Below are 23827 nucleotides of genomic sequence, written 5' to 3' on the forward strand. Positions count from 1 at the left end.
AAAATAATCCCAGATTGACCCAAAGAGTAAAATTCTGGTAGAAAACTCCATTTTTTGGGCACAGTTTCCCTTTGAAACCTACTGAAGGCTTTTGTGAGGGAGTGAAGGTGATTTTCCAGACCCTCACCTGGCATCAGCCCTCTGTGTGGTACAGACACTGGTGGATTTGGGTCCCTTTGGGAGAAAATGGGATCCTTAAAGGGTTAAAAAAGGGGTTAAAAAGTGAATTTTGAGGGGTTTATCCCAATTGGCTTTTATCCCATTTTGCCTGCAGCCAGCGCCCTGCAGCTTTTCCTTCCAGCTCCTGGAGGGCAGATCTGTGTCAGCAGTGGGTCTTAGGACCAAAATCCATAAAATCTTCCCCAATTTAAAAAGTGTGAATCATTCCAAGGTAAAAAAAAAAAAAAGTGTAAAAAATTGAAATTTCAGGCTTTTATTCTGAGTGGATTCATCTTACTTTGAGCCAGCACCCTGAAGCAGCCCCTCTTCCCAGCTCCTGGAGGGCAGAATCCGTGCTAGAGGTGGGGCCTAGGACCATGATCCATAAAATCTTCCCCAATTTAAAGGAGTGAGTCATTCCAGGGTTAAAAACAAAGTGCAAAACCCTGAAAATTGAGGTAAAAATCTGAAATTACAAGTTTTTGTTCCGAGTGGATGCATTTCCTCTCAGCTCCTGGAGGGCAGGATCCATGCTGGAAGTGGTTCCTAGGCCCAAAATCCACTAAATTACCCCCAGTTTTGAAGGCATGAATCATTCCAGGGTTAAAAGAAGTGTAAACCGCAAAATTTCAGGTTTTTGTCTGGAGTGGATGCATTTCCTCCTGGCCCCAGGAGGGCAAGATCCGTGCTGGAAGTGGTTCCTAGGAATAAAATCCTTAAAATCATCCCCAGTTTTGAAGGCACAAATCACTCCAGGGTTAAAAACAAGTGTAAAACCCTGAATTTTCAGGTTTTTATCCCAAAAAATTGGATTCATTTTGCTTGGAGGCAGCAGCCCTTCCTCCTGGCTTCTGGAGGGCAGGATCCATCCTGAAGGTGATTCCTAGGACCAAAACCCTCAGAATTCAACCCAATTTTGAAGGTGTGAATCTTTCTGTGATTTAAAAGCCTGTAAAAACCTGAAATTTCAATTTTTAATCCCGAGTGGATGCATTTACACCTGGGTCAGGGAAGGAAGGATCTGTGCTGGACGTGGCTCCTAGGACTAAAATCCATCCCCAGTTTTGAAGGTGTGACTCATTCCAGGGTTAAAAAGAGGTGCAGAAAAGTGAAATGTCAGGGTTTTATCCCAAGGGGATTATTTTTTGCTTAGAGCCAGAACCCTGCAGCCTTTCCTTGCAGCTCCTGGAGGGCAGGATCTATGCTGCAGGTGGTTCCTAGGACCGAAACCCGCATAATTCAACCCAATTTTTGACGGTGTGAATCATCCCAGGGTTAAAAAAACTGCCGGCCCCAACATTTCACTTCTTTATCCCAAGTGGATGCATTTCCTCCTCGTCCTGGCTCAGGGAGGGAAGGATCCGTGCTGGAGGCGGTTCCTAGTACTAAAATCCTTAAAATTGTCCCTAGTTTTGAAGGCGTGCATCACTCCAGGGTTAAAAAAAAAAAAAAAAAAAAAAAAAAGTGTAGAAAGGTGAAATCTCAGCTTTTCCCCGGAGTGGATGCACTTCCTCCCGGCTCCTGGCGGGCAGAAGTGGTTCCTGGGACCCAGCCCCGCCGAATTCAACCCAGATTTCGACGGCGTGACTCACCGAAAGGCTGGGAAAAAAAAAAAAAAAAAAAAAAGAAAAAAAAAAAAGAAAAAAAAAAGAAAAAGACGAAGAAGAAAAAAAAGCGCCGCTCACCGCAGTTGGAGGTTTTTTTCCCCCCGCGCATCCCGCCCCCGCGGGCGGGCGGAGGCGGTGCCGGGTCCCCGCGGCGCCGCTCCCGCCCTCGGCCCCGCTCCGTGCGCTCGCTCCGCGGCGCTCGGCGGCGGTCGGGATGGCCCGGCGGGCGGGCTGGGGGCTCTGGGCCGCGCTGGGCTGCGGGCTGTGCCTGCTGGCGGGCGGGCAGGAGCCGTGGCGGCAGCTCATCCAGTGGGAGAACAACGGCCGCGTTTACAGCCTCCTCAACAGCGGCGCCGAGTACGTCCCGCCGGGGCAGGAGCGCCCGCCCGGCAGCCGCTTGTTGCTGGCGGGGGCGGCGGGCAGCGTCCGCCGGCAGGCTCCGGGCTCCGGGACGGTGCGGGGACAGGCGAGACACCCCTTCGGCTTCGGGCAGGTGCCCGAGAACTGGCGGGAGGGCCCGGTGGGCGACGGCGCGGCCGCGCAGCGGCGACCGCCCGCCCGCGCGCGCCAGCCTTCATCCTCCGCAGCATCGTCAGCATCAGCATCAGCATCATCCTTCGCGTACGCCTCGGCGGGGCAGCCGCCGTACCCCCAGTACCCCTTCGCCCCGCAGTACGAGCCCTACGAGGCGCCCCGGGCCTACGACGAGGCGTTCACCTATTACCGGAGCACCGGGACCGGCGGGGCGGCCGTGGCGGCGGGGGCGGCGGCGGGGGCCAGCGTGGTGTACCCCTTCCAGCCCCGCGCCCGCCACGAGGACTACGGCGAGGAGCAGAGCCCCTACAGAGCCCACTACCCGCCGCCAGAACGGCCCTACATTCCTGCCGTGCCCCAGCCGGTGGACGGGCTGGACCGGCGGTATTCCCATAGTTTGTACCACGACACCGGGATTGCACCGGAGCAGAGCCCGGACTCGTACGCCAACCAACAAGCCGTCAACCACGGCGTGGCCTCCGCGGATAACCTGCAGGCGGCCGTCGGGACGGGGTACGGGGGTCAGTACCCGCCCTACGAGCCGCAGCCGCCGTTCCGGGCGGTGGAGCCGTACGGGGTCCCTCGTCCCGAGTCCTACCTGCCTGCCAGGAGCCTCGAAATCCCCCAGGCTGTCCCTGATAGCCAAGCTCGGGTCAGCGTGGGCAGCGTCTACAGGCCCAGCCACGGTGGACGGGGTGAGTTTGGGGGGCACCCTGGGGCGGGTGGCAGGTCCCCTGGGCGGGATGTGCCCTGGGTGCTTTGTTATTCCCGAGGGCAGAGTCCCCTTCATCCATGTCTGATGCCAGTCACTCTTCAAGGATGCTGCCCCAGTGTTGTGGGGACAAATGTGGCTGAGGGGTCACCGAGGGGCTGTTGGAGACCCTACATGTTTTAGGAACGATGTTTGAGGTGGTGAAGAACAGAGAGGAAAGGGAAGGGACGTGAAGGAGCAAGTCCCAGTGTGAGGTCTGGCCTTGATGTGGGTCTGTGCCATGTCCCAGGTCATCTCATACTTGTGGGATGGGTCTGTGCTGTGGCATGAGGGGACACTGTGCTCGTGGGGTGGGTCTGTGCCGTGGGTTGGGGTCACACCGTGCTCCTGGGGTGTCTGGAGGCCACATCTCAGGTCATCCTGTATCCATGGGGTGGCTGTGTGCCGTGGGCTGGGGGCTTGCCATACTCCTGGGGTAGGACAGTGCTGTATCCCGGGTCACCCTGACCGTGTGCCCTGCGCCGGGTACACTCAGCTCACGGATGGATGGATGGATCTGCGCTGCCTCAGCCAGGGACAGTCACTCCCAGCACTCCCCCCGTCCGGCCGCACCAGGGCCACAGCAGGGGACTGAGGTCACAGCAGGGACACCCTCGTTTCTTGTCCCACTGACCCCGATCCTGGTGAAATCCTGTGGCTTTCAGCTGAGCCTTGCCAAGAGTGCTTTTGCTCCGTGGTAAGTTTGGAAGCAAGGCTGGAGGGTGTGAGGAGCAGCAGCCTGGGGGATCAGCCTGTCCCTTGGGAAGCCCATCTCAGCTGGAGCCTCTGACCAGTCTGACCCCATAACCCATCCAGTCCCATCCCTGGTTTCTGGGAAAAACCCATCCCAGAGGATTTGGGCTTGGGAAGCGTTCGTCCCAGCCCTGCCTGTTGCATGCGAGTGAGTAAACACAGCAAGAGCAGCCGGGCTGGGTCAGCCCGAGGTCCAGCTGGGAGAGAGCTCAGGGACAGGGTTTGTGCAGAGAGGATCTCCCTCTGGATCCCTGCTGGCCTCACCAGGAGCAGCCTCTCCTGCTGGGCATGGGATGTGGGGGTCAATGGGTACCGGAGGTGAGGGATGAGGGGGGTGAAGTATGTGAGGATGTGGGATGCAGGGGCAAGGGATACAGGGATGAGGAATGCTGGCAGTCCCGTGCCTCTGCGAGGGACGCCTGGGGACAGCTGCCCTGCAGATGACCCAAAGCAGCAGAGGGAAAGGGGAAGATGCCTGCCAAATTTGTCGTCTCCCTGTTGGCAACGGCTGTGTCCTTCAAGGATCCGAGGAAGCCGGGCCAGGAGGTGACGGCGCTGTGGCTCCACCAGGGGAATCAGGGTGCTCGTGGGTGGGTCAGCAACCCTCGTTGGTCCATCCACATCCACCTCTCAGCGTTGGAGCCCCTGGCCTCCTCCTTCACATTTTCCCTTAATAAATCTAAAGGCAGGAATAAAGATCATCCAAGCAATTTAGAGAGGTGGCCTGGCCTCTCCTCTGGGTCACTTGCTGCTCTCTCCAGCTGAGCTTTGTTTAGGGAAAGCTGTCACCTCCCTGGGGCTCACCAAAAGCCCCTCCAAACCTGTCACCTGCAGGGCCACCCTTCAGGATGGTTTCTTAATTGGTCAAAACACTTCATAAAGCCGAATCAGATGTTAATTATGTGTCTAAGCTCTTTAAGAGCCTCTTAATCCCACCCGGCTCTGCAAGGAATGTGCAGCATTCCTGGCCCCTCGCTGGGGTACCTGGGGGGTTAATTAAGCAATTAGATCCCACCAGCTTTTATGAGAGGGTTTATTGGGGCTTGTGTGAGCACGGTGGATTGTCCACCTCCCTCCACCCAAACCAGAGGGAGATAGCTTGGAAGATGAGTTGGAATAGTTTCCAGTCCTAGATCTGTAGGTGACCAAGCCATGGTGGAGGTGGGAAAGGAGCATCTCTGTGTGGGTTGGCCAAGGGAGGGGGACTCTGGGCCAAGGAGATGGAGAGGAGACCCCAAACATCTTTATATCTCCTGCTCACGACCTAAGGGTCATCCAGATCTTGCTCAGGGGCTGCATCACTTTAGGCCAAAGCGACTCCCTTCTCATAGGCTTTGGACAAGGTGCCAGTTCCCAACAAGGCTTCCCACTCTTGACTGACCCCTAGGAGGCATCTCCAGGGGCTTCCTCACCCTGACCCCTACCAGGTCATCTCCAGGGCCTTCCTCACCCTGACCCCTGCTTGGACCCCATCTGCAGAAGGGTTTTTCACCTTGACCTCATGTTATGGATCACCCAGGGTTGGTTTGGGAATGAAAATGGGTTTTGGGAATCCCATGGGGTGATAGAGATTTTGTTACCCACTAAACTTCAGTTGTGGTGACACCTGAGGGTGCCATCACCCATTGATGGGGCACCTGGGCCAGGAGATGACAGTCTTCCTGGGAATATCTTCCTTTGGTGGGTTTGGAGGTCAGTTTGGGTTGATTTCAGGTGTTTAGCAATGAGCTGGGGATGCCAAGATTCAGTGGGGATGAAGGGTGATGTCAGGAGGTGCTGGAGGAGGGATTCTGCAGGGATGGGATGGGATGGGATGAAGGGGTGCACCAGAGGGTGTTGGAGGAGGGATGCTGTGGGGATGTTGCATGGATGGGGTGGGATGGCATTGGATGAGGTGGAATGGGATGGGATGAAGGGGAGTATCATGAGGTGCTAGAGGAGGGATGCTGTGGGGATGGAATGGGGGGATGAAGGGGTGCATTGGGAGGTGCTGGAGCTGGGATGCTGCAGGGGTGATATGGGATGGAATGAAGGAATAATGGGGTCTCAGTCACTCAGGGTATCCCCATGTCCCCATCCCCACTGCTAAAACCACCCTGCTTTGGTGCTCCTGCCTCTCCAGGGCTGGGACCCAGCACTGCCGGGCACAGGGAGGAGAAGCAGCTGCCCTCTCGGAAAACTGCTGGAGCTGGGATTTTTGGGCTAAGCCCGGCACACCTGCACAAACAGCGCGGCGGGAGCGGGCCGGCCTTTTTTTATTATTCTAATTTTCACGGTGAAGAAGAAGGAAATCTTCTCTGGCAGCTCCCAGGGCAGGCCGAGGGGCCGAGGAGGAAAAACAAACATTTTCCTGCTGTGGTTGTCCCGTTTCGGAGGCGATGGCGGGGGGGGCTGCCAGGGCTCTCACTTGCAGGAGGTGGGAAAACGCTGCCTCAGCAAAAAAAGTCAGGAATTGGCCAGCTGGGATGGGGACAGTCGGGTTCCCTGCTGTGCTGAGGGGACATTTGTAGGGTGGCAAGGCCGGATCCTGCCGTCCCATTAACTCCAGCGACTCCGGCACTTGCGGTTTGACCCTTCACTGCTGAAAATCAGGCGTGAGACCCTACAATAACAGCGGGGCCATCCAGGGCGAGCTCCGTCGTGGGGGGAAAATAAAACTCCCCGTTGGTAAAGGAGTCGGATTTCTCTCTGGAGCGTCCAAGAATTTATTATAAACAACAGTGGGGAGGAAAAGCTGTTTTATAAATGATGACAAATGTTCCTCTCGCAGGCCCCGGGGTCGTTCTCCGTTGCTTTTTTTATTATTAATTTTTTTAAGGGAGGGGGGGGAAAGTCTTTCCAAGCTCTCCTGATTTTCTTGCCCCCGGCTTGTGAGGCCCCCCCTGGGCATTACATCAGCAGCGATGACCAAGCGAGCAGGGCAGGAAACGAGCTCCAATGGAGTGACGTGATCCCTCGAGGGAAGGCAGGCCCAGAAACAAGGAGGCATTGTTCTTCTTGTCCAAGGAAAAATAGGGAAAAAAAGGGAAAAAAAAGGAAATGTGCTGGAAACTGTCTGGGGGCAAAGAGCGGGTGGGGCTGGAGCCCCTGGGTGCCTTGAAAGGGGATGGGGACAAGGATGAGGATGGGAATGGGGATGAAGATGATGGGGATGAGAGTGGGGACAGGAGCCAGGATAGGGATGGGCAGGAAGGTGAGGATGGGAGAGGGGTGGGCAAGAGGAGATGAGGATGAGGAGTGATGATGGGGCTGGGGATGAAGATGGAAACAGGACTGGGGATGAGCATGAGGATGGGGATGTAGAAGAGGATGAGGGGTGAAGATAAGGATGGTGATGAGGATGGGAATGAGGATGGGGAATTGGCCAGCTGGGATGGGGACAGGGATCGGGATGAGGAGAGGGCTGGGTGTGAGGAAGGGGATGAGGAAGGGGATGAGGATGAGGGGTGAAGACGGGCATGGGGATGAGAATGAGGATGAAGATGGGAACAGGGATGGGGATGAGGATGGGGACAGGGATGGAGAGGAAGATGAGGAGAGGGATGGGGAGGGGGGTTGGCATGAGTATGAGTATGGGGGAGTGGAAGGGGATGAGGGTGGGGACTGGGACAGGGACGGGGTTGAAGATAGGGATGAGAATTAGGAGAGGGATGGGCGTGAGGACAGGGATGGGAAGGGGATGAGGATAAGGAGTGAAGATAGGAATGGCCTTGAAGAGGGGGATGGGGATGGGGATGGATGAGGAGGAGGGTGAGAATGGCAATTAGGATGGGCATGTGGAAAAGGAGGAGGGTGAGGATGGTGATGGGATGGGGACAGGGGTGGGGACAAGGATGGGGGATGAGGGTGGAGATTGGTTGCAGATGGAGATGGGCAGGAGGACAGGGATGGGGATGGGAACAGTGCTAAGGATGGGAATGGGGGTAGGCTGGTGAGCCTGCAGCAAGGACAGACCCTAAACAGAGGTTGTTGCAGAGCAGGACTTTGCAGAGGGCTGGCAGAAGGGAAACTGAGGCACAGAGTGCCTAGGGAGCATCCCTCCCTCTCCCAATCCTTCTTGAGAGGCAGATGCTGGGGCACTTTCTGGGTCAGTGGTGGCAGAGGAGCCTTTGGGAAGGGGAGGTGTGAAAGGGCATTGCTGGGGGGGGAAGTTCCAGCTCCATTAGGGCTCCATAATAGTTTTGGAAACCAAGGCAACCCCTGCCTGTCCCTACATCTGTCTGTCTATCTATCCGTCTGCCTGTCACAGGTCACTTCAGTGTGGCCCCAAGGAACTGCTGAGAATTCAAGGAGATGAGGGATAACAGCAAGGGCTTCCTGGGGTTAGCTCTGCACTTTCACCCCTGTTTTGGGGTGAAAAACAGGAAATGGGGAAGGAAATAGGGATTCTCCTATCTTGGGGGTCATGTCACCCCGTCCCTGACTGCCACAGGGGTGGGGGGCTCGGGGGAACCCCAGAATCCCTCTCAGGGGGGCCGGGCAGGGCTGAGTGTAATCGCTTCCAGGAGGGTGGGTTGAGCAATCCCGCTGTAGGAAAATGGAGGATTGGGATTTGCCAGCGGGAGCTGGGAGGGAAAGGGAGGGGAAGGGAGGATTTTCCATCTGCAGCTTAAAATTAAAAAAACGTGGCGGTGACCGAAGGAAAGCTTCCCCCCTTGGCTGCTTCGAGGAGAGGACTGTGGTGTCCCCAAGCCTTGTCCCCAGGCCCTGTCCCCATCCTCAGGGCTGTCCCCAAGGCCTGTCCTTGTCCTCAGGTCTGTCCTCATCCTCCTGGCAGGTCTCCCCGACTTGGTGCCGGACCCCAACTATGTGCAGGCGTCCACCTACGTGCAGAGAGCTCACCTGTACTCACTGCGCTGCGCTGCCGAGGAGAAGTGCCTGGCCAGGTAGGAGCAGCTTTCCTGGGGGTGACAGGTGGCCTGGGATGAGGGGGACATGGGGACACAGGGGGGAGAGAGGGGGGACCCGGGGAGTGGAATGGGGGATGTGCTGATAGGGGAGGAGGATGAAGGCGGGGGATGAAAGGGGAAAAGGAAGGAGAGGGGAGAGGGAGGAGGGATGGGGAAGGAGGAAAAGGATGAAGGAGAAGGACGGAGGGCAGGAGAAAGAAAGGAGAAAGGGAAGAGGAAAGGGGAAGGGGAAGAATAGGGAAGAGGGATGGGGAAAAGGAATGATAGGGAAGAGGAAAAGGGAATGAGAAGAGGGATGGGAAAGAAGGAGAAGGATGAGGGAAAGGATGGAGGAGAAGAAGGGAAGGGGAAAGGGAAGGGAAAGGAGGATGGAGGAAAGAAGTGGATGGGAGAAGGGAACGGGAAAGGGAAGGGAAAGGAGGATGGAGGAAAGAAGTGGATGGGAGAAGGGAAGGGGAAGCAAAGAGGAAAGGGGAAAGGAAAGGGGAAGGAGAAGGATGAAGGAAAGAGGTAAGGAGAGGAAAGGGGAAGAAGGATGAAGGAGAAGAGGGCAAAGGAGAGAAGGAAAGAGGGAAGGGGAAAGGAAAGGGCAAAGGGAAGAGCAAAGCAAAGCATGATAGAAGATGTCTGGTGGGTTCTCTCCTTTTTTCATCATTTCCTTTTCCACGGAGGAAACTCTCCCTACAGAGGCGCTTGCTGGGGATTTTCCTCCTCGCGGTGCCAGGGCTGACACTCCACCCTGCACCTGGGGGGCTTCTGTCCCCCCGGGGCTGGGGCTGAGGGGAGACATGGGGTTTGACCCTCCCTGATGTCCCCAGCACTGCCTACACCCCCGAAGCCACCGACTACGACGTGCGGGTGCTGCTGCGGTTCCCCCAGCGGGTGAAGAACCAGGGCACGGCCGATTTCCTGCCCAGCCGGCCCCGGCACAGCTGGGAGTGGCACAGCTGCCACCAGTGAGTGTCCCCACCCCACCTCCCCTCCATCAACCAACTTTTGGGGGCAGCTCTAAGGCTTTTTAATGGCATTTCCCCCGTTTTGTGGCTTTGCTTTGAGATCCTGGTGGGAGGGGGGTCATTGCCACTTGTCCCTAAAGCCAGCACGCTCCTGCAATTAATGTCCCCAGGGAGGGAGCTGGAAAGCTGCTGCGGACCCAGCGCTGATGAAGAGCCCCCAAAATCACATCTGGGGAGGGAGTGGCATCATTCTGGGGGTCACCCTGACTGCCATCCCCCCTCCATCCCCAGGCACTACCACAGCATGGATGAGTTCAGCCACTATGACCTGCTGGATGCCACCACGGGCAGGAAGGTGGCCGAGGGCCACAAGGCCAGTTTCTGCCTGGAGGACACCACCTGTGATTTCGGCAACCTGAAGCGTTACGCCTGCACCTCCCACACCCAGGTGACCTTGTGGGGGCTGGGGGAAGAGGCTGCTCGGAGTTCACCCCCTCCCCAGCACACCTGAACCCCCCTTTTCTCCTCACAGGGCTTGAGCCCAGGTTGCTATGACACCTACAACGCCGACATCGACTGCCAGTGGATCGATATAACGGATGTGCAGCCGGGCAACTATGTCTTGAAGGTGGCCAGGGGCCTCGGGGGAGATCTTTGGGGCAAATATTCCTGTTTTGGGGGTGACTTGGGATCTTCCAACCATCGTGTTCAGGACCTTCTTTGGTGGCGTCCCTTTAACGTGGGTTTAGGTGCTGCTCGTCCCCCCTCTTACTAATTTTTTTGGGGGGTGTTTTTTCCTTCCCTTTTGCCCGTTTTTAGGTTCAAGTGAACCCCAAATACATCGTCCTGGAGTCAGACTTCACCAACAACGTGGTGAGGTGCAACATCCACTACACCGGACGCTACGTCTCCACAACAAACTGCAAGATTTCCCAGTAAGGAGATGGCCACGTGTCCTTCCCCGTCCTTCTCTTCCATATGTCCTGCTCTGTTTTTCCTTTGGCCATCAGAAAAAAACAGTTGGGGGTCGGACCTGAGTGGTTTAATTCCTTTTTTCCTCCCTTCCACCTGTGTTTTCTCTGTGAACATAAAAAAAAAATAAGCTGGATTTGGCCAATGGTGGGGCTGGGGGTTGGTGTCTCGCTCCCTTTTGGGATGTTAATATTGAATTTTTTGGGATTTTGTTTTCTTTTCTTTCAGATCTTGATGGGAGCAGGGCCAGAGGGATGTCACCTGCCTCAGCCTCTGTCCCCTCTTCAAAAAGAAAGCCTGAGCTCCTCTGCCCCACCAGAGACCCTGGAGCTCACCAGCAGCTCCTCGAGACACAGACTGCCCCCCCTGCCCCGAAAAACCCCCCATGCCTTCACATTAAAAGGAGGGGAAGCCAGAATGACTCTGAAATTTTTTTTATACTTAACTTTTCTTTAATCTTGGTTTTTTACCATTTCCTGAGGGGATCCAATGCTGGGTTTTAGTTGGAATAAAGGCAGGGACCCATAAGTGCTGTACAATGATGTAAATGCATACTAGCTCTGTAGTCCTTAACCCCTTTGGCATTTTTTTTGGGGGGGGGGCGGTCTCTGGCTGTTTCCCCAGGGGGAAGAAGACAGCCTGGATTTGGAGCTGCTGCCCCAGGAAGGATACTTGGCCCCTCTATTTGAGGTGGCTGCCATGCCAGGATGCTCCAGGCACTTTTGGGACTGAAGGTGCTGGAAATCCCATCCCCTTTAACGGAGAAGTCTCTCTGTCTGCCCAGCTTTTATAAACACGGAGAGTCCTTGAGATGACTGGAAAGCTTGGTTTATTATTTTTATTATTATTAATGTTATTGCTATTTTCACAAGCTTTAAAACCAGAAATCATTAAAACATGTTGCTTTTGAGGGGTTGGTGCTTGACCAAGGCCACAGTGGTACCACAAAGACCCACCGAGGGACATCCCCAGATGTTCTTGGGCCATCCAGGATGGGAATCTCTCCTGAGAGATGACTGTTGTCCTTTAATCCTGGATGCTGGGGACCAAAGGGCACAACCCATGGGGAGATGGGAAGGATGGACTCCTCAGGACACCCCCCCTGCTTGTTGCTGCCTGCCTGGATTGGGGAGGGGGTGTGGGACACCCCCACCCTCTTGTGACATCCTGTGGCTCCGGGAGCTGCAGCCCTGTCACCACACCCCACTGCTGGGTCCTTTCCCCCCCCTTCCACAGCCTGTCCCCACAAGCCCTGTGTCCCCCTCATTCACTCCTGTTCCCCCCAGCCCTGTGTCCCCCTCACTCACTCCTGTCCCACTCAGCTCTGTGTCCCTGTCCCCCCTCAAGCCCTGTGTCCCCTTCATTCACTCCTTTCCCCTCCAGCCCTGTGTCCCCCTCATTCATTCCTGTCCCCCCCCCAAGCCCTGTGTCCCCTTCAGTCACTCCTGTCTCCCCCAGGCCTGTGTCCCCCCTCACTCACTCCTGTCCCCCCTCAAGCCCTGTGTCCCCCTCATTCACTCCTGTCCCCCCCAAGCCCTGTGTCCCCCTCATTCACTCCTGTCCCTCCTCAAGCCCTGTGTCCCTGTCCCCCCCAAGCCCTGTGTCCCCTTCATTCACTCCTTTCCCCTCCAGCCCTGTGTCCCCCTCATTCACTCCTGTCCCCCCCCAAGCCCTGTGTCCCCCTCAATCACTCCTGTCTCCCCCAGCCCTGTGTCCCCCCTCACTCACTCCTGTCCCCCCTCAAGCCCTGTGTCCCCCTCATTCACTCCTGTCCCCCCCAAACCCTGTGTCCCCCTCATTCACTCCTGTCCCCCCCCAAGCCCTGTGTCCCCCCTCACTCACTCCTGTCCCCCCTCAAGCCCTGTGTCCCCCCATTCACTCCTGTCCCCCCCAAACCCTGTGTCCCCCTCATTCACTCCTGTCCCCCCCCAAGCCCTGTGTCCCACTCAGTCACTCCTGTCCCCCCCAGGCCCTGTGTCCCCCTCAGTCACTCCTGTCCCCACCTCCTCCTGTGTCCCCCTCATTCACTTCTGTCCCTCCTCAAGCCCTGTGTCCCCCCCATTCACTCCTGTCCCCCCCAAGCCCTGTGTCCCCTTCAGTCACTCCTGTCCCCACCTCCTCCCGTGTCCCCCGTCCCCAAATCACGCCCCGTTAGCCGCGCCTCCCTCCCGCCTATATAAGCCCCGCCCGCGCCACTCCCCGCCCTCCTTCCCTCCTTCCCAACGCTGGTTCTCGCACAAGGCCCGATCCCGGAGGCCCATCCCGGGGTGCGGGAGCCCAGCGCGGGGCCGTTTTCCCCGGGGTCGTGCTCTGTCTGGGGCCGTTCTCTCCGGGGCCGTGTTCTCCGAGGCCGTGTTCTCCGGGGCCGGGCCGGGGCCGGGCGGGCGGGTCGGTGGCTGCAGTGCCCGCTCGCGGTCGGGAGGGGGCGATCGTGCGGCGCGGGACGGGCCGGGGACCCCCGGGCGGGACCCCCGCGACGGGAGGAGGTTTGGGGGATACCCCCCCGCCGGAGTCCGGAGCTCAAAGTATTGTAATGAAAGACCATAAAGCTACTGTGTTCTCCTGCTATTGTTGTTCTGGTATTATTATTATTTTATCCTGTTATTGCGTTATTATTTTATGGTGTGACTGTCGTATTTTAGCTCTGTTATTCTGATGTTTTTACTTTTTTTTATTCTATTATGCTGTTGTTACGTATACAATGTTTATTAAATAAAGGTGGTAGGGCAGGGGCTGGGACTGAAACACGGACTGTGGGGCTGGAGGGGACATGAAGGCCCTGGGGCTGGAGCCAGACACAAAGTGATGGAGTGATGGAAATGCTGTGGCTGAAGCTGAAATAAATCCCGTAGGAAAGGGGATGGAGCTGCCTGGGGGGCTCCCAGGCACTAAATGCCATCTGAGAGGTCTGCAGGGGCTGTTCCTGGAACCCTGCAGGGGCTGGTGCAGCCCAACTCACCATTGAGATCATCGGGGCTGGGCCCTGCAACCCCTTCCCCCAGGAGTGGTGACAAGGCCAGGAAACCCATCTGGAATTCCTCTAGGGTGAGGGGACTGTCCCCCCTGTCCCCTGTGATTGGGACCGTTCCAAAACTGAGCCTCAGAAAGGGCTGAAACCCAGGTAGAGATGTCGGGGCCCTCCCCTGGTGCTGGGGGCTCCAGCACTCCCATGTCCCAGGGGTGGATGCTCCCTCCCAGCCACGTCCCCGGGATGCTGTCGCAGAGGGAGCACCATGGACTCGGTTTGTCCTTCCCAGGCTTTATTGGGCTCTGGCCCCACGCTCAGGCCTGAGCACGGGCGCACCTCCTGTGGCCCACGCCGATGGCCAGCACAGCTGCTGCCAGCCCCACGCCGGCCACCACGCAGAGCAGCACCGTCCCCACGCCAAGCACGGCTGTCACCCCACCTGGAAAATCGAGGGGAGTGTCACCATTTGCCACTGGGGCCATGTCACAGGGGTACATCCAGTGGGGACTCACCCTGACCACCCTCCTGCTGCCGTCCCCCCGCGCCCGGCTCCATCGAGAGCAGCACGGGGCCGATGACCACGTCAGCTTCAGCCTCTTTCCCTAGGGAGGAAGGAGTGATGAGGCTTGCCCTGCCGCTCTGGGCTGTGCCCTCTGTCCCCATGGGGACCTTACCCTTGGTGTCGTGGCGGCGGAAGCGGCGGCTGGGCCATCGCTCCAGGGGGTTGAGGCTCCGGGAGAGCGCAGGGGACCCGCAGTTGCCCATCTCGCAGCAGCTGCAGATGTCCCGGGTGCCTTCCACGGGTGCCCAGCTGGAGCAGGGTGGGAAGATTGTCACCAGATCCACCCGTGGCACCCACAGAGCATTCATGCCCCCCAAGTCTGGGTCTGTGACCCATCCCTGTGCCACGCCGGGGCTGTGGGATGCTGGTGGGGGCCTTCCTGGATGTGCCCCATCCCGGCAAGGCAGCTACTCACGTGTTTCTGGCTTTGTTGAAGGAGCAAGCCTTGTTCAGGGGGTCCGGAGTTTGGTCTGCTGGGGTCACCTTCAGGTGACAGGTGATGTAGATCTGTGGGGAAGGAAGGAAGAGAGGTGGGCACCTGCCGGTGGGGACAGCGGCTGGTTTGGGGGCTGGCAGGGGACACGCAGCCTTACCAGGTTCCTGGTGTCCCCTGCGAACCTGAAGACGTCGATCCTGAAGCGCAGCATGTCCTCCCGGGGCCGGGGGGTGATGAAGGCAGAGCTGGTGTCGTCCAACCTCCCATCAACCAGGCACCTGGGGTGGGATGGGGTGGAGGGGGTCAGCACCTTGCTGGATCCCCTCCCACACCCCACATGTCTTGGGGCTCACCCGTTGAAGTCGATGATGGTGTAGTGGGGCGAGGAGTCGGCGCCGGGGCTGAGGGCGGCCACACAGCTGTCCACGAACAGCCGCAGTGGCACGTGGCTCTCGGTGCCCACCTCTGCTTGGATGTTGAGGACATCGCCCAGCTGGAAACCGGTGAAGGGTCTCTCGGCACTCCAGTCATCTGCAAGGGGTGATAACGAAGAGGGGGTGGCTCTGCTTGTCCCCAAGTCCTCATGGGAGCAAAGCCCAAAAGCAGGAGCAATGGGGTTTGCCGGGGTGTCCCCAGTGGGGTGCTGGGGAGCTCTCTTGCACTGGGAAAAGGTGGAAAGTCCCCATCCATGGGTCAGTATGGCTTCCTACTCACCATTCATGAGGCGCAGGGAGAACACCAGCTTCTCCTCTGCCGACAGCGTGGAGCTGAAGGGAGCCCAGGTGGGCCGGATGGCATTGCTGCTCACGTTCTCCCTCCTGGGCAGGGACCACCACACATCAGGATACTGCCCTGTGCCAATCCCCAGGGAGCAGGGTGGGGGTATGAGGGTAAGGAGGCCTCACCTGGGGTAGTGGCACTCAATGGGGATGATGGCGGGGTTGGTGCGGATGATGACGGGGTTGCTGGCAGGGCTGGGGTCGTAGTTGAGCAGCGTGCGGTAAATGAGGGAATTCGGCGTGATCTGGGCACAAAAGCATTGGGATGCCATTGGAGATGCCATTGGAGAGGCCACTCCCCACCCTCAGCACCACCACCAGGCCACGTATCCAGCCTTTCCCAACTGGAAACGCTGGGGAAATCCAAAGAAAGGGGGGGAAAGGGGATGGAGAAGGAACCCTGTCCTGTCCTCAGTGAGTTAAACTAATGGGCTGAAACGTGAGTGAAATGGGTCTGATTGTGAAATGGTTGAAATGGCTTTGTGCTATCTGCATAGCTCCAGCCGAATGGGCAGAGCAGCTGTGGGAAAAATGCTCCAGTTTGGGGGAAATACCTGCTCATCCTTCCCCTGGGCTGCTCCTCAAAGGTGTTCTACATCCTACACCTGGAGCTCCCCCGGCCTCGCAGGGGATGCCCGGTGCACAGCCCCTGGGGCTGCTCCAGGAGGGGAGGGAGAGCCAGACGGGATCCCGGGACCGGGGATCTCCCCAGTGCAAGGGAGAAGGTCTTACCTGCACGGTGCTGCCGCACTCGTGGAGGCCGGCGGTGAAGGTGACGGTGTTGTGGGCGCGGCTCAGCGAGGAATGCTTGCACGCCGCCGGCCCCAGCGTCAGGTCTGTCGCGCTGACCAGGCGGCCGGTGCCGAAGAGGTCCCTGTGCACCGTCACCACCAGCTGAGCCTCCTGGCACTGCACCGTCACCGGGTGCTGCCTGTAGGTCCCTGGAGACGGGGAGTCCCCCACCCAGGACCAGGTGTTGGAGTCTGCCCGCGCCTGCCGGCTCGCAGGGTCACCCCAGGAGAAGTCCCAGGGTGGGTAGGCAGCCACCTCGCCCGCCGCCCAGCAGAGAAGAGAGAGGATCAAGCTGCTTTCGGGTCCCATCCCTCCTTCTTCCAGCAAACCCTGGCACAGAGAACCGGGGCTGCTCCTTCAGCCTTTATATCCCCTCAGAAGCAGGAGCCGTCTGCCCCCGGGCTCCCGTTTGGGGGCCAATGGCACCCAAAGGGCGGCCCTCGTGGGTGCGGGCAGAGGGGAGGCATGACCCCGTCATTTCCGGGGTGCCGGGACCCCCTGCTCCAGGGCTGCCCAAGGCAAGAGCAAACATCCTCGTCAGCCTCTTTGGGGAAGTTGTTTATAAAACTCAGCAGAAGCCGGAGACGGGGAGACGGGTACAAAGTGACTTGTTTAGGTTAGAAGGTGATAAGGGGTTTTTCAAGGCTGCTGCGGGGGTGACAGCAGTTGGGAGAGCAGGGTCCGTCATCCCAAATCCCGGGGACCATCCCAGCCCGGCACCATTGGCCCCCCTGGGACTTAGGTTTTCCTCTCGGATGCTGATGGGGGGGCCAGCAGCCCACGTGTTCACAGTTTGATACCAAAAGTGGGCTCTGTGCATCCCCCTGCTCTCAGCGGAGCCACGATGGGGGTGTTGGGTCAGCAGCAACGATGCAGAGCCCTCACCACTGTCACAAGCGTGGCTGCTCTCAGTGGGGGCCCCACACCCCCATGTTTCAACCTCAGCAGTGAGGTCAGAGCCCCATTCCTTTTTATCTCTGTTGCCCTTCCCTGGCTCTTTCCGTTATATTTGTTTTGTTGCCTTCAGGGAAAGGGGCCTGATGAGAACAGGGAAAGCTGCTTAAAAATAAATCTTATAGATTTTCAAGCCTCGTTATTTATTAAACTCATTATTATGGGGTTATTTAATTATATATATTACGACACGGCTCATTATTATTATTATTATGGAGTTTCTGTTCCTTCTTTTGAGTGTCTTCACTCTTTTTCCCTGCCAGAGCTCTGCCAGTATCCCCTTGACTCCACACGAGGGGTGTTCCATTTCGTACCCCAAACCCTTTGCCATCTTTCAGGATGTTCCTGGCAAACCTTAGGGAACAGAAGAAAGGCCCTGATTTGAATGTTTAAGCTGGAACAGCTGAGCCATTTCTAGGAAAAGAAAGAGAAACAGAAAGTTTTGGGGGCAGATGTTGACCAGCCCAATCCTAGCAGAAATCCCACTGGGTTTAGACCTGGCACTGGCTTGCGCCTGACTTGACATCCCCAAAACCCTCCTGTGGGAACATTTATGGACTAGGGTAAAACCTTCTGCTTTTCCCCAGGGAGCCAGTGCCCCAGCCCTGTTGCTGCCAGTGGGTCCAGGACTTCTCCATGTTTAAAATACCTTGAAAGTGGCACTTGCTTGGAGATGCCAGGGATTCCAGAGGCTGAGCTCCTGCGTCAGGGAGATAACAGCAGCAGGCGATGCTGATTCAGTAAATACGTGGCTGCCCCCCCTCCTGGGGGCAGAATCTCTGCTCAAATGAGTCCTTGGCTGCAAGGACCATGGGAGATGCCTGGTCTCACCCTGGAGAGCTCCAGCTTGGGGGTCTCTGGATACCAGGGTTTGATCCCAGCAGGAGGATAAATCCCTCAGATGGATCACCTCATGTTTCCACAGCACAAATGAGAAGAGGGGAAGACCAGAGGGTGATATGATCACAGGCTCTGGGAAGAGGGAGTATTTCTCTATGAAATAGGGGATTTCTGCTGTCCCAACTTTATTCCAAGCACAGCACACTGGATTCATAGAATTGGAGCCACAGACCAGCACAGCTGGGAAAGAGCATGAACTCATTTTTTGGGAAAGGCAGAGGCCAGAAAGTCTCAGGGCAGTGGAAAAGCACAAACCCCAGTGTTGCCCCACCATCAGATAAAGCACATCCCCCTTTTCCTTATAACAAAGTTTTGAGCCAAAGCCCTCAGCCAGTGCTGGGGGTGCTGCTGGAATTGGATGGCTGCTCTGGATAGTCAAAGAGCTTTTCCCCATCCCCCATTTCCTTGTTGCCCAGATTTGGCCTCTGCTTGTCTTCCATCCTGGCACCAGGGGAGGTATTTTGGCTGTGCCCAATGGCAGAGGGAAAGGGTTTTAACTTAAAGGGTCCCTCTGTGTGTCTCAGTAAACCAGAGACAGTCTCTGCACCTATGCCAAGGAAGGATGAGGGCCCTGAACACCTGGAGAAGATGTTGATCAAGAAGAAATTGGTGACAAGAAGGTTCAATGTGTCTCAGCAACCACAACTTGTGGCCTGGGAGGAGGAAATATTTCTTCACCAGGAGAAAGTTTGGGTGACCCAAAATCTTGAGTTCATCTTGGGATCCTGTACCAAAGAGCACAAGGTGACATTTATCCCAGGACATCTGAGGGTCTCCAGGGTGCTGGATGACACCCCAAGGCACACACGTTTGTGCAAAATATCCCTTTACTCTGTTTCCTATGACAAAGACAAGTCCCCCAGGGCAGGTTAAGGGTCTGCAGGAATCCTCCCACTCTCTGCAAATCCAGCCCAAGAGGTGGCTATACTGTAGGCAACCCCCAACTCCTCACAGGTGTCACTTTTCTATAAATCCAGGCACCTGAATTTTCCTCCTATAACAAACACAGCACCTCAAGATGTTCAGCTGGTCCAGTTCCACCACTGCCTAAAGTGTGAACCTCTCCCATCTTGTGGAAAGCACTGTGGGTTTGGGGATGAACATCTTGCCATTATGGCCACTCTGCTGAGCGGAAGAGCCCAAATTCCACAGCACTGGAGGAAAAAAAAGAGCAAGTGTGACTCAGGCATGTCAGAAAGTCCCTTTTTGGAGCGGGGAGGGGGGGGAAGCAGAGGAAGAAATTCCAACCCCAGCCCCAAGGACTGTTTATACATTTCAGCCAAGGCTTGTTACATACAACTATGTGTAAATAGTCCTTGGGGCTGGGGTTGGAATTCTTGCCTCTCTCTGTCCCATGAAGAGCCAAACCCACAGACCCTCAAACTATGCTCCCTCCCTCATCCAGCAAAGCTGCACTTTCCTCCCAAAAACAGCTTGAGGCAAGAGGAGAGTGGTCCAAGTTTTATTAAATGCTTCACTTATCAAGTAAGGAGTTTCCAGCATGGAGCAGACCCACATGGCTCCATGAAAAAGTAAAAGTGTTTGGAGACTAAACCCAACCCCATGGTTCTACAGGTGAGCAAACAGAGCAGAGGTGGGGAGTTTTCACATTAGTTTCCAAAGAGGTGCTCTGGCAGAAGTTCATGGAGGAGGGTAAGGCTGCACAAAGCTCTGCTGAGGGCAGGGCTGGAGGAGAAGGAGATAAAGCTGGTGTTGGGAAAGCAAAGCAGCACAGTTAAAGTCAGCACAAAGATTCAATCCATCTTCTCAAAGAAGACTTCTCCCCTCTCCTCACCAAGTCCCTCACAGTCATACAATAAAAAAGTATAAGTCCCTGGTTTCAGCTTTCAGACAGGGTTGCTGGGTTTCTGGCAGACAATCAGAGCTCCCAGGACAGCCAGGATCAGGATGACCAACCCAGCAACTGCAGCCAGCCCCCAGACCATCCACAGGTGACCTGCAGCTAGGAAGGAGAAGGAAGGAGGTAGTTACAGCCACAGTCAGAACCTGTCCCCCAAACCATCCCCCTTCCTTTGCCCTACCTTGTGAAGGGACCCTCCTCACTGTGTGATCCTGCCAGCTGTGGATGAAGAGAGGTCCAACCACAACATCTGCTTCTTTCACCAAGGGATCTGAAAGGGAGGACCTGTGAGCACTCCAGCTCCTGTGAACCTCTCCAAAAGTCTTGGATTGGCACTGAGGAGCCAACAGGTCATGGAGCAGCTCCAGCTTGGCATAGACCAAGAGACATACCAGGCTGGGAGGGCAGTTCTCTCCGGACACGTCCTCCTGACCATCGGGAAGGAGCGTGGAGCCTCCCGGAGTGCCTGGCCAAGCCACAGCTCCTCATCTCACAGCAGGAACAGATATCCCGTGTGCCTTCCACAGGATCCCAGCTGGAAGAGAGCCTGGTGACCAGCCCACCCCGTGGTAGGAACACCTCACATGCTTTGGGGTCTGTTAGGAGAGACCCAAACCCTTCCACCCGGGTGTCCAACCCCACCTCCCTGGAAGGTGACACACCAGGTGAGAATTCCAAGTTCCCCACCCTTGGCCAAGCTGCTGTTCCAGCTACTCACAGGTTGCTGGCTTTGTTGAAGGAACAGGCCTTGTTCAGAGGGTCTGGAGCTTGGTCAGCTGGGGAGACCTTCAAGTGGCAGGTGACATAGATCTGGGCAGGGCAGGCAGAGCAGAGGGATTTGGCCATCAGGTGTCTTCATGTCTTTCCCACACTCCACAAGTTTGGTCTCCAGTTGGACCACCAACAGGACTACCAACTCCCCAGGACAGCTCAAGCCCCTCCAATTCCTTCAAGCCACTCGGGATTTCAGCTACCAAAGCCCATCAGAAGGGCTTGTCTTGACCAGTATCAAGACTGATCCTTGGCTCAGAGGGCTATGATGTAGCAGCAGTAGTACATCATGAGCATCCTGAGGTACAGGATGACCTCATTCATATGTTGCCTTGGGAATGTAATTCTAGACAAAAATCACTCTTAATTTCCTAGTGGAGCAAGGCTGTCATGCAGAAAAGGGAGTTAATTGTTTTAGGAAGGATTTACCAGGTTGCTGGAGTCTCCTGCAAACTTGAATGCATCTACTGCAAACTGAAGCACATCTTGCCTGGGTCTCGGGGATATAAAAGTCGAGGTGGCATCGTCCACCTGCCCATCCACCAGGCACCTGGACACAAACACAGGGGCCAGCAGGGTCCCACTGTCAGACACCTCCATAAACCTGCAGAAAGGTCCTTTTGAACAAGAGCACAGCCAGCTCTTACCCACTGAATTCAATGAAGGCATACTGGGGAGAAGAGGTCCTGTCCGGGGTCAGAGTGGCCACACAACTGTCCACAAAGAGCCTCAGAGGCACGTGGTTCTCTGCATCAACACCAGCTTGGAAGTGGAGGACCTCTCCCAGTTGAAATACAGTGGAGGCTCTCTCGGCACTCCAGTCATCTGGAAGGACAGAGGTCACCAGGCACTCTTCGATGGGAAGCTGGTTTGGGCTTCACTGTTTCCACCCAGGGAAACCCCAATGGGCACAAGGCCCTGGGGGCTGCCCAAAACTGAACCATCTAGTGGAATCATGGCCACCAGAGGAGATCCTCACCCCAAACTTACCACTCATGAGGCGCAGGGAGAAAGGCAGCTTCTCCTCAGAGGACAGGGTGTAACGAAAGGGTGCCCACGTGGGCTTGACACCATGGCTGCTCACGTTGTCCCTCCTGGGGAGGAGAAATGCCCACAGGTGAGTTCTCTGTGGCAGCAGAGGGGATTATTTGTTGCTCACTTGCCTTGGCTCACCTGGGGTAGTGGCACTCGATGGGAACCACGGCAGGGCTGGTGCGGATGACAACAGGATTGCTGGGAAGAGCTGGGCTGTAATTTAAGCTCGTGGTGTAGATTAGAGAATCGGGGGTCACCTGGGGAAAGGCAAGGCAATTATGCAGTCATTAAGAGCCCTGTTCCTTTGACCACACACAGAGCAGCACATTTGAGACCAGAGACTCAGCACTGAGATATTTTTTCTGGTCCTCAGCCAGCAGCATTTGTGCTGGAGGCAGGTGAGTGGCACTCATCCTGATATAGGAATCCTCTGGGGTGGGAATCTGCTCCAGCCTGGCCCAGGACAGCCTGTGGCCAGCAGCAGAGCTGGATGCAGACATGCTCTAGCTGATTCTTATTTTTATTCTATAGTTTCCATGCCCTGGAACAACAGGTAGGAAGGTCTCTCTCCCAGGATACCAAAGGGTGACTTCATCTGCTGGATGGGGGCACTTGCTCATTCTCATGACCCCCCAAGCCTCTCCCAGGGGAGAGACCACTTCAAATTTAAGTTTTTGGTGAAGTATCTTCATGCTACAACCCATAAGCAGCACTCAGATGCTTCCCGAGGTATCCATAAGGAGCAGTGGCTCCCAACACCAGGTTTTCCGCGCTCCAGCCTCGAGGTGGCAGCAGCAGCACGAACAGTCCTGGAGTATTAAGCTACCTCTGTATTTATCAGAAAAAAACCCTTATTTCTCTGCCTCTTCCCTGCTCACACAAGCCCAGACAACACAGCGCAGCTCCTGCTCCTCTTGACCGAGGTGTTCAGCCTCCAGGAAAACTTTGGAGCATTTCCCTGAGCCCAACCACACCACAAATCCTTTCAGTCTCAGCACCCCAAGGCACCAGGGTGCAAACCAAGAGGCAGCCCCCCCACCCTCCCCCTTAGGGGTCCAGCCTCCCACAACTTACCCTGAGGGTGCTGCCACACTCGTGCAGCCCAGCCACAAAGGTCACAGTGGTCTCAGAGGTGCTCCAGACCACGGGCAGGCAGGAGGCTGATCCCAGGCTCAGATCCGCAGCCCTGACCAGGCGCCCGGTGCCAAAGAGGTCCCTGTGCACCGTGACCACCAGCTGTGCCTCCTGGCACTGCACAGCCACAGGGTGCAGCGGGGCCATGGCCTGGAGCTGGGACACGTCCACCCACGCCCAGGGCTGGGAGAAGGTCCGTGGCTGCCCCAGGGAAGGATCCCCTCCGTACCTCCATAGCTCTGCCTCCCCTCTAAAGAGACCCAGGGGGTCGTAAGCAACCACCTCCCCAAAAACCCAGCACAAAAGAGCCAACCCGAGGCTGCTTCCAGACCTCATCCTGCCTACCAGGGTCCAGCACAAGGAGTAACTGCTGCCCAGGGAGCTTTTATAGCCCACCTCTCCCACGGCTGCTCCCACCCCAGGTGATGCTCAGCACACCTCCCATCAGGGCAACTGGAAACCCCTGTGGTGGGATTTAACAAGATGCTGGATTGGGTCCCTTGTTCACAGGAAAGATGCTGAGCTTGCTGTGCAGCCAACTGCAGTTTTTTCCCCCTGTTCTTTTGGGAACAACCAGTTAGGATACACAGAGGTGTGTCCCACCTTCAGCCTGTGTCTCCCACCTCCAGGTTATGGGGTCCTTCTGCAGCAGGGCTGTTGGGGGATGGAGCAGGGAGGGTGATAATTTCCTTATCAGGAATAAATTAGAGCTATTTGATATTAGAAATAATAATTATTTCTAATAATTATTAGAATGATTAGGCCTGAAGCAAAATGGTCCCCATGGTGTGTGGGCAGTCCAACCCTTGTGGAGATGATTCAGCAGCAGGTTATCCCCTCCATGGGGGGACAAATACTCCAGGGGCAGGTTGATCCAGATGAATCACCCTACAAGTTTCTTTGTGCCTGGTTTGAGGCTGCGGATCAGGAGGAGAAGCAGTTTGGGCACTGAAGTGACACTGGGGAGGCTTCAAACAAGGATGTTTGCTTGTG

General features: G+C 56.4%; 3 protein-coding genes across 3 annotated transcripts; 1 reads left to right on the top strand and 2 right to left on the bottom strand.

Annotated features, from left to right (window-relative positions):
- The first annotated feature begins 1980 nt into the window (after positions 1-1980).
- On the top strand, positions 1981-11552 carry LOXL1 (lysyl oxidase like 1). Its single transcript, XM_032700469.1, has 7 exons — positions 1981-2995; positions 8582-8690; positions 9533-9670; positions 9962-10118; positions 10203-10298; positions 10490-10605; positions 10871-11552. Exons 1-7 carry the CDS (start codon positions 1981-1983, stop codon positions 10875-10877), a joined length of 1638 nt encoding a protein of 545 aa, XP_032556360.1. The 3' UTR covers positions 10878-11552.
- A 2372-nt stretch (positions 11553-13924) lies between these two features.
- LOC116792963 (zona pellucida sperm-binding protein 3-like) lies at positions 13925-16711 on the bottom strand. The gene is given in 11 exon segments (XM_032700470.1): positions 13925-14049; positions 14123-14212; positions 14285-14421; positions 14588-14679; positions 14766-14886; positions 14962-15139; positions 15323-15426; positions 15514-15632; positions 16120-16509; positions 16650-16679; positions 16682-16711. Coding segments are annotated over 11 exon segments (1416 nt in total).
- A 2839-nt stretch (positions 16712-19550) lies between these two features.
- On the bottom strand, positions 19551-23170 carry LOC116792742 (zona pellucida sperm-binding protein 3-like). The gene is made up of 9 exons (XM_032699968.1): positions 22775-23170; positions 21839-21957; positions 21656-21759; positions 21313-21490; positions 21095-21215; positions 20613-20704; positions 20287-20429; positions 20076-20165; positions 19551-19996 (listed from the first exon to the last, which is right to left on the bottom strand). The coding sequence occupies exons 1-9, from the start codon at positions 23168-23170 to the stop codon at positions 19881-19883; spliced, it is 1359 nt and encodes a 452-aa protein (XP_032555859.1). The 3' UTR covers positions 19551-19880.
- Between the last annotated feature and the right edge of the window lie 657 nt (positions 23171-23827).

Source organism: Chiroxiphia lanceolata, chromosome 12, assembly GCF_009829145.1.
Source record: "Chiroxiphia lanceolata isolate bChiLan1 chromosome 12, bChiLan1.pri, whole genome shotgun sequence".
In the NCBI taxonomy this organism is placed as follows: Eukaryota; Metazoa; Chordata; class Aves; order Passeriformes; family Pipridae; genus Chiroxiphia; species Chiroxiphia lanceolata.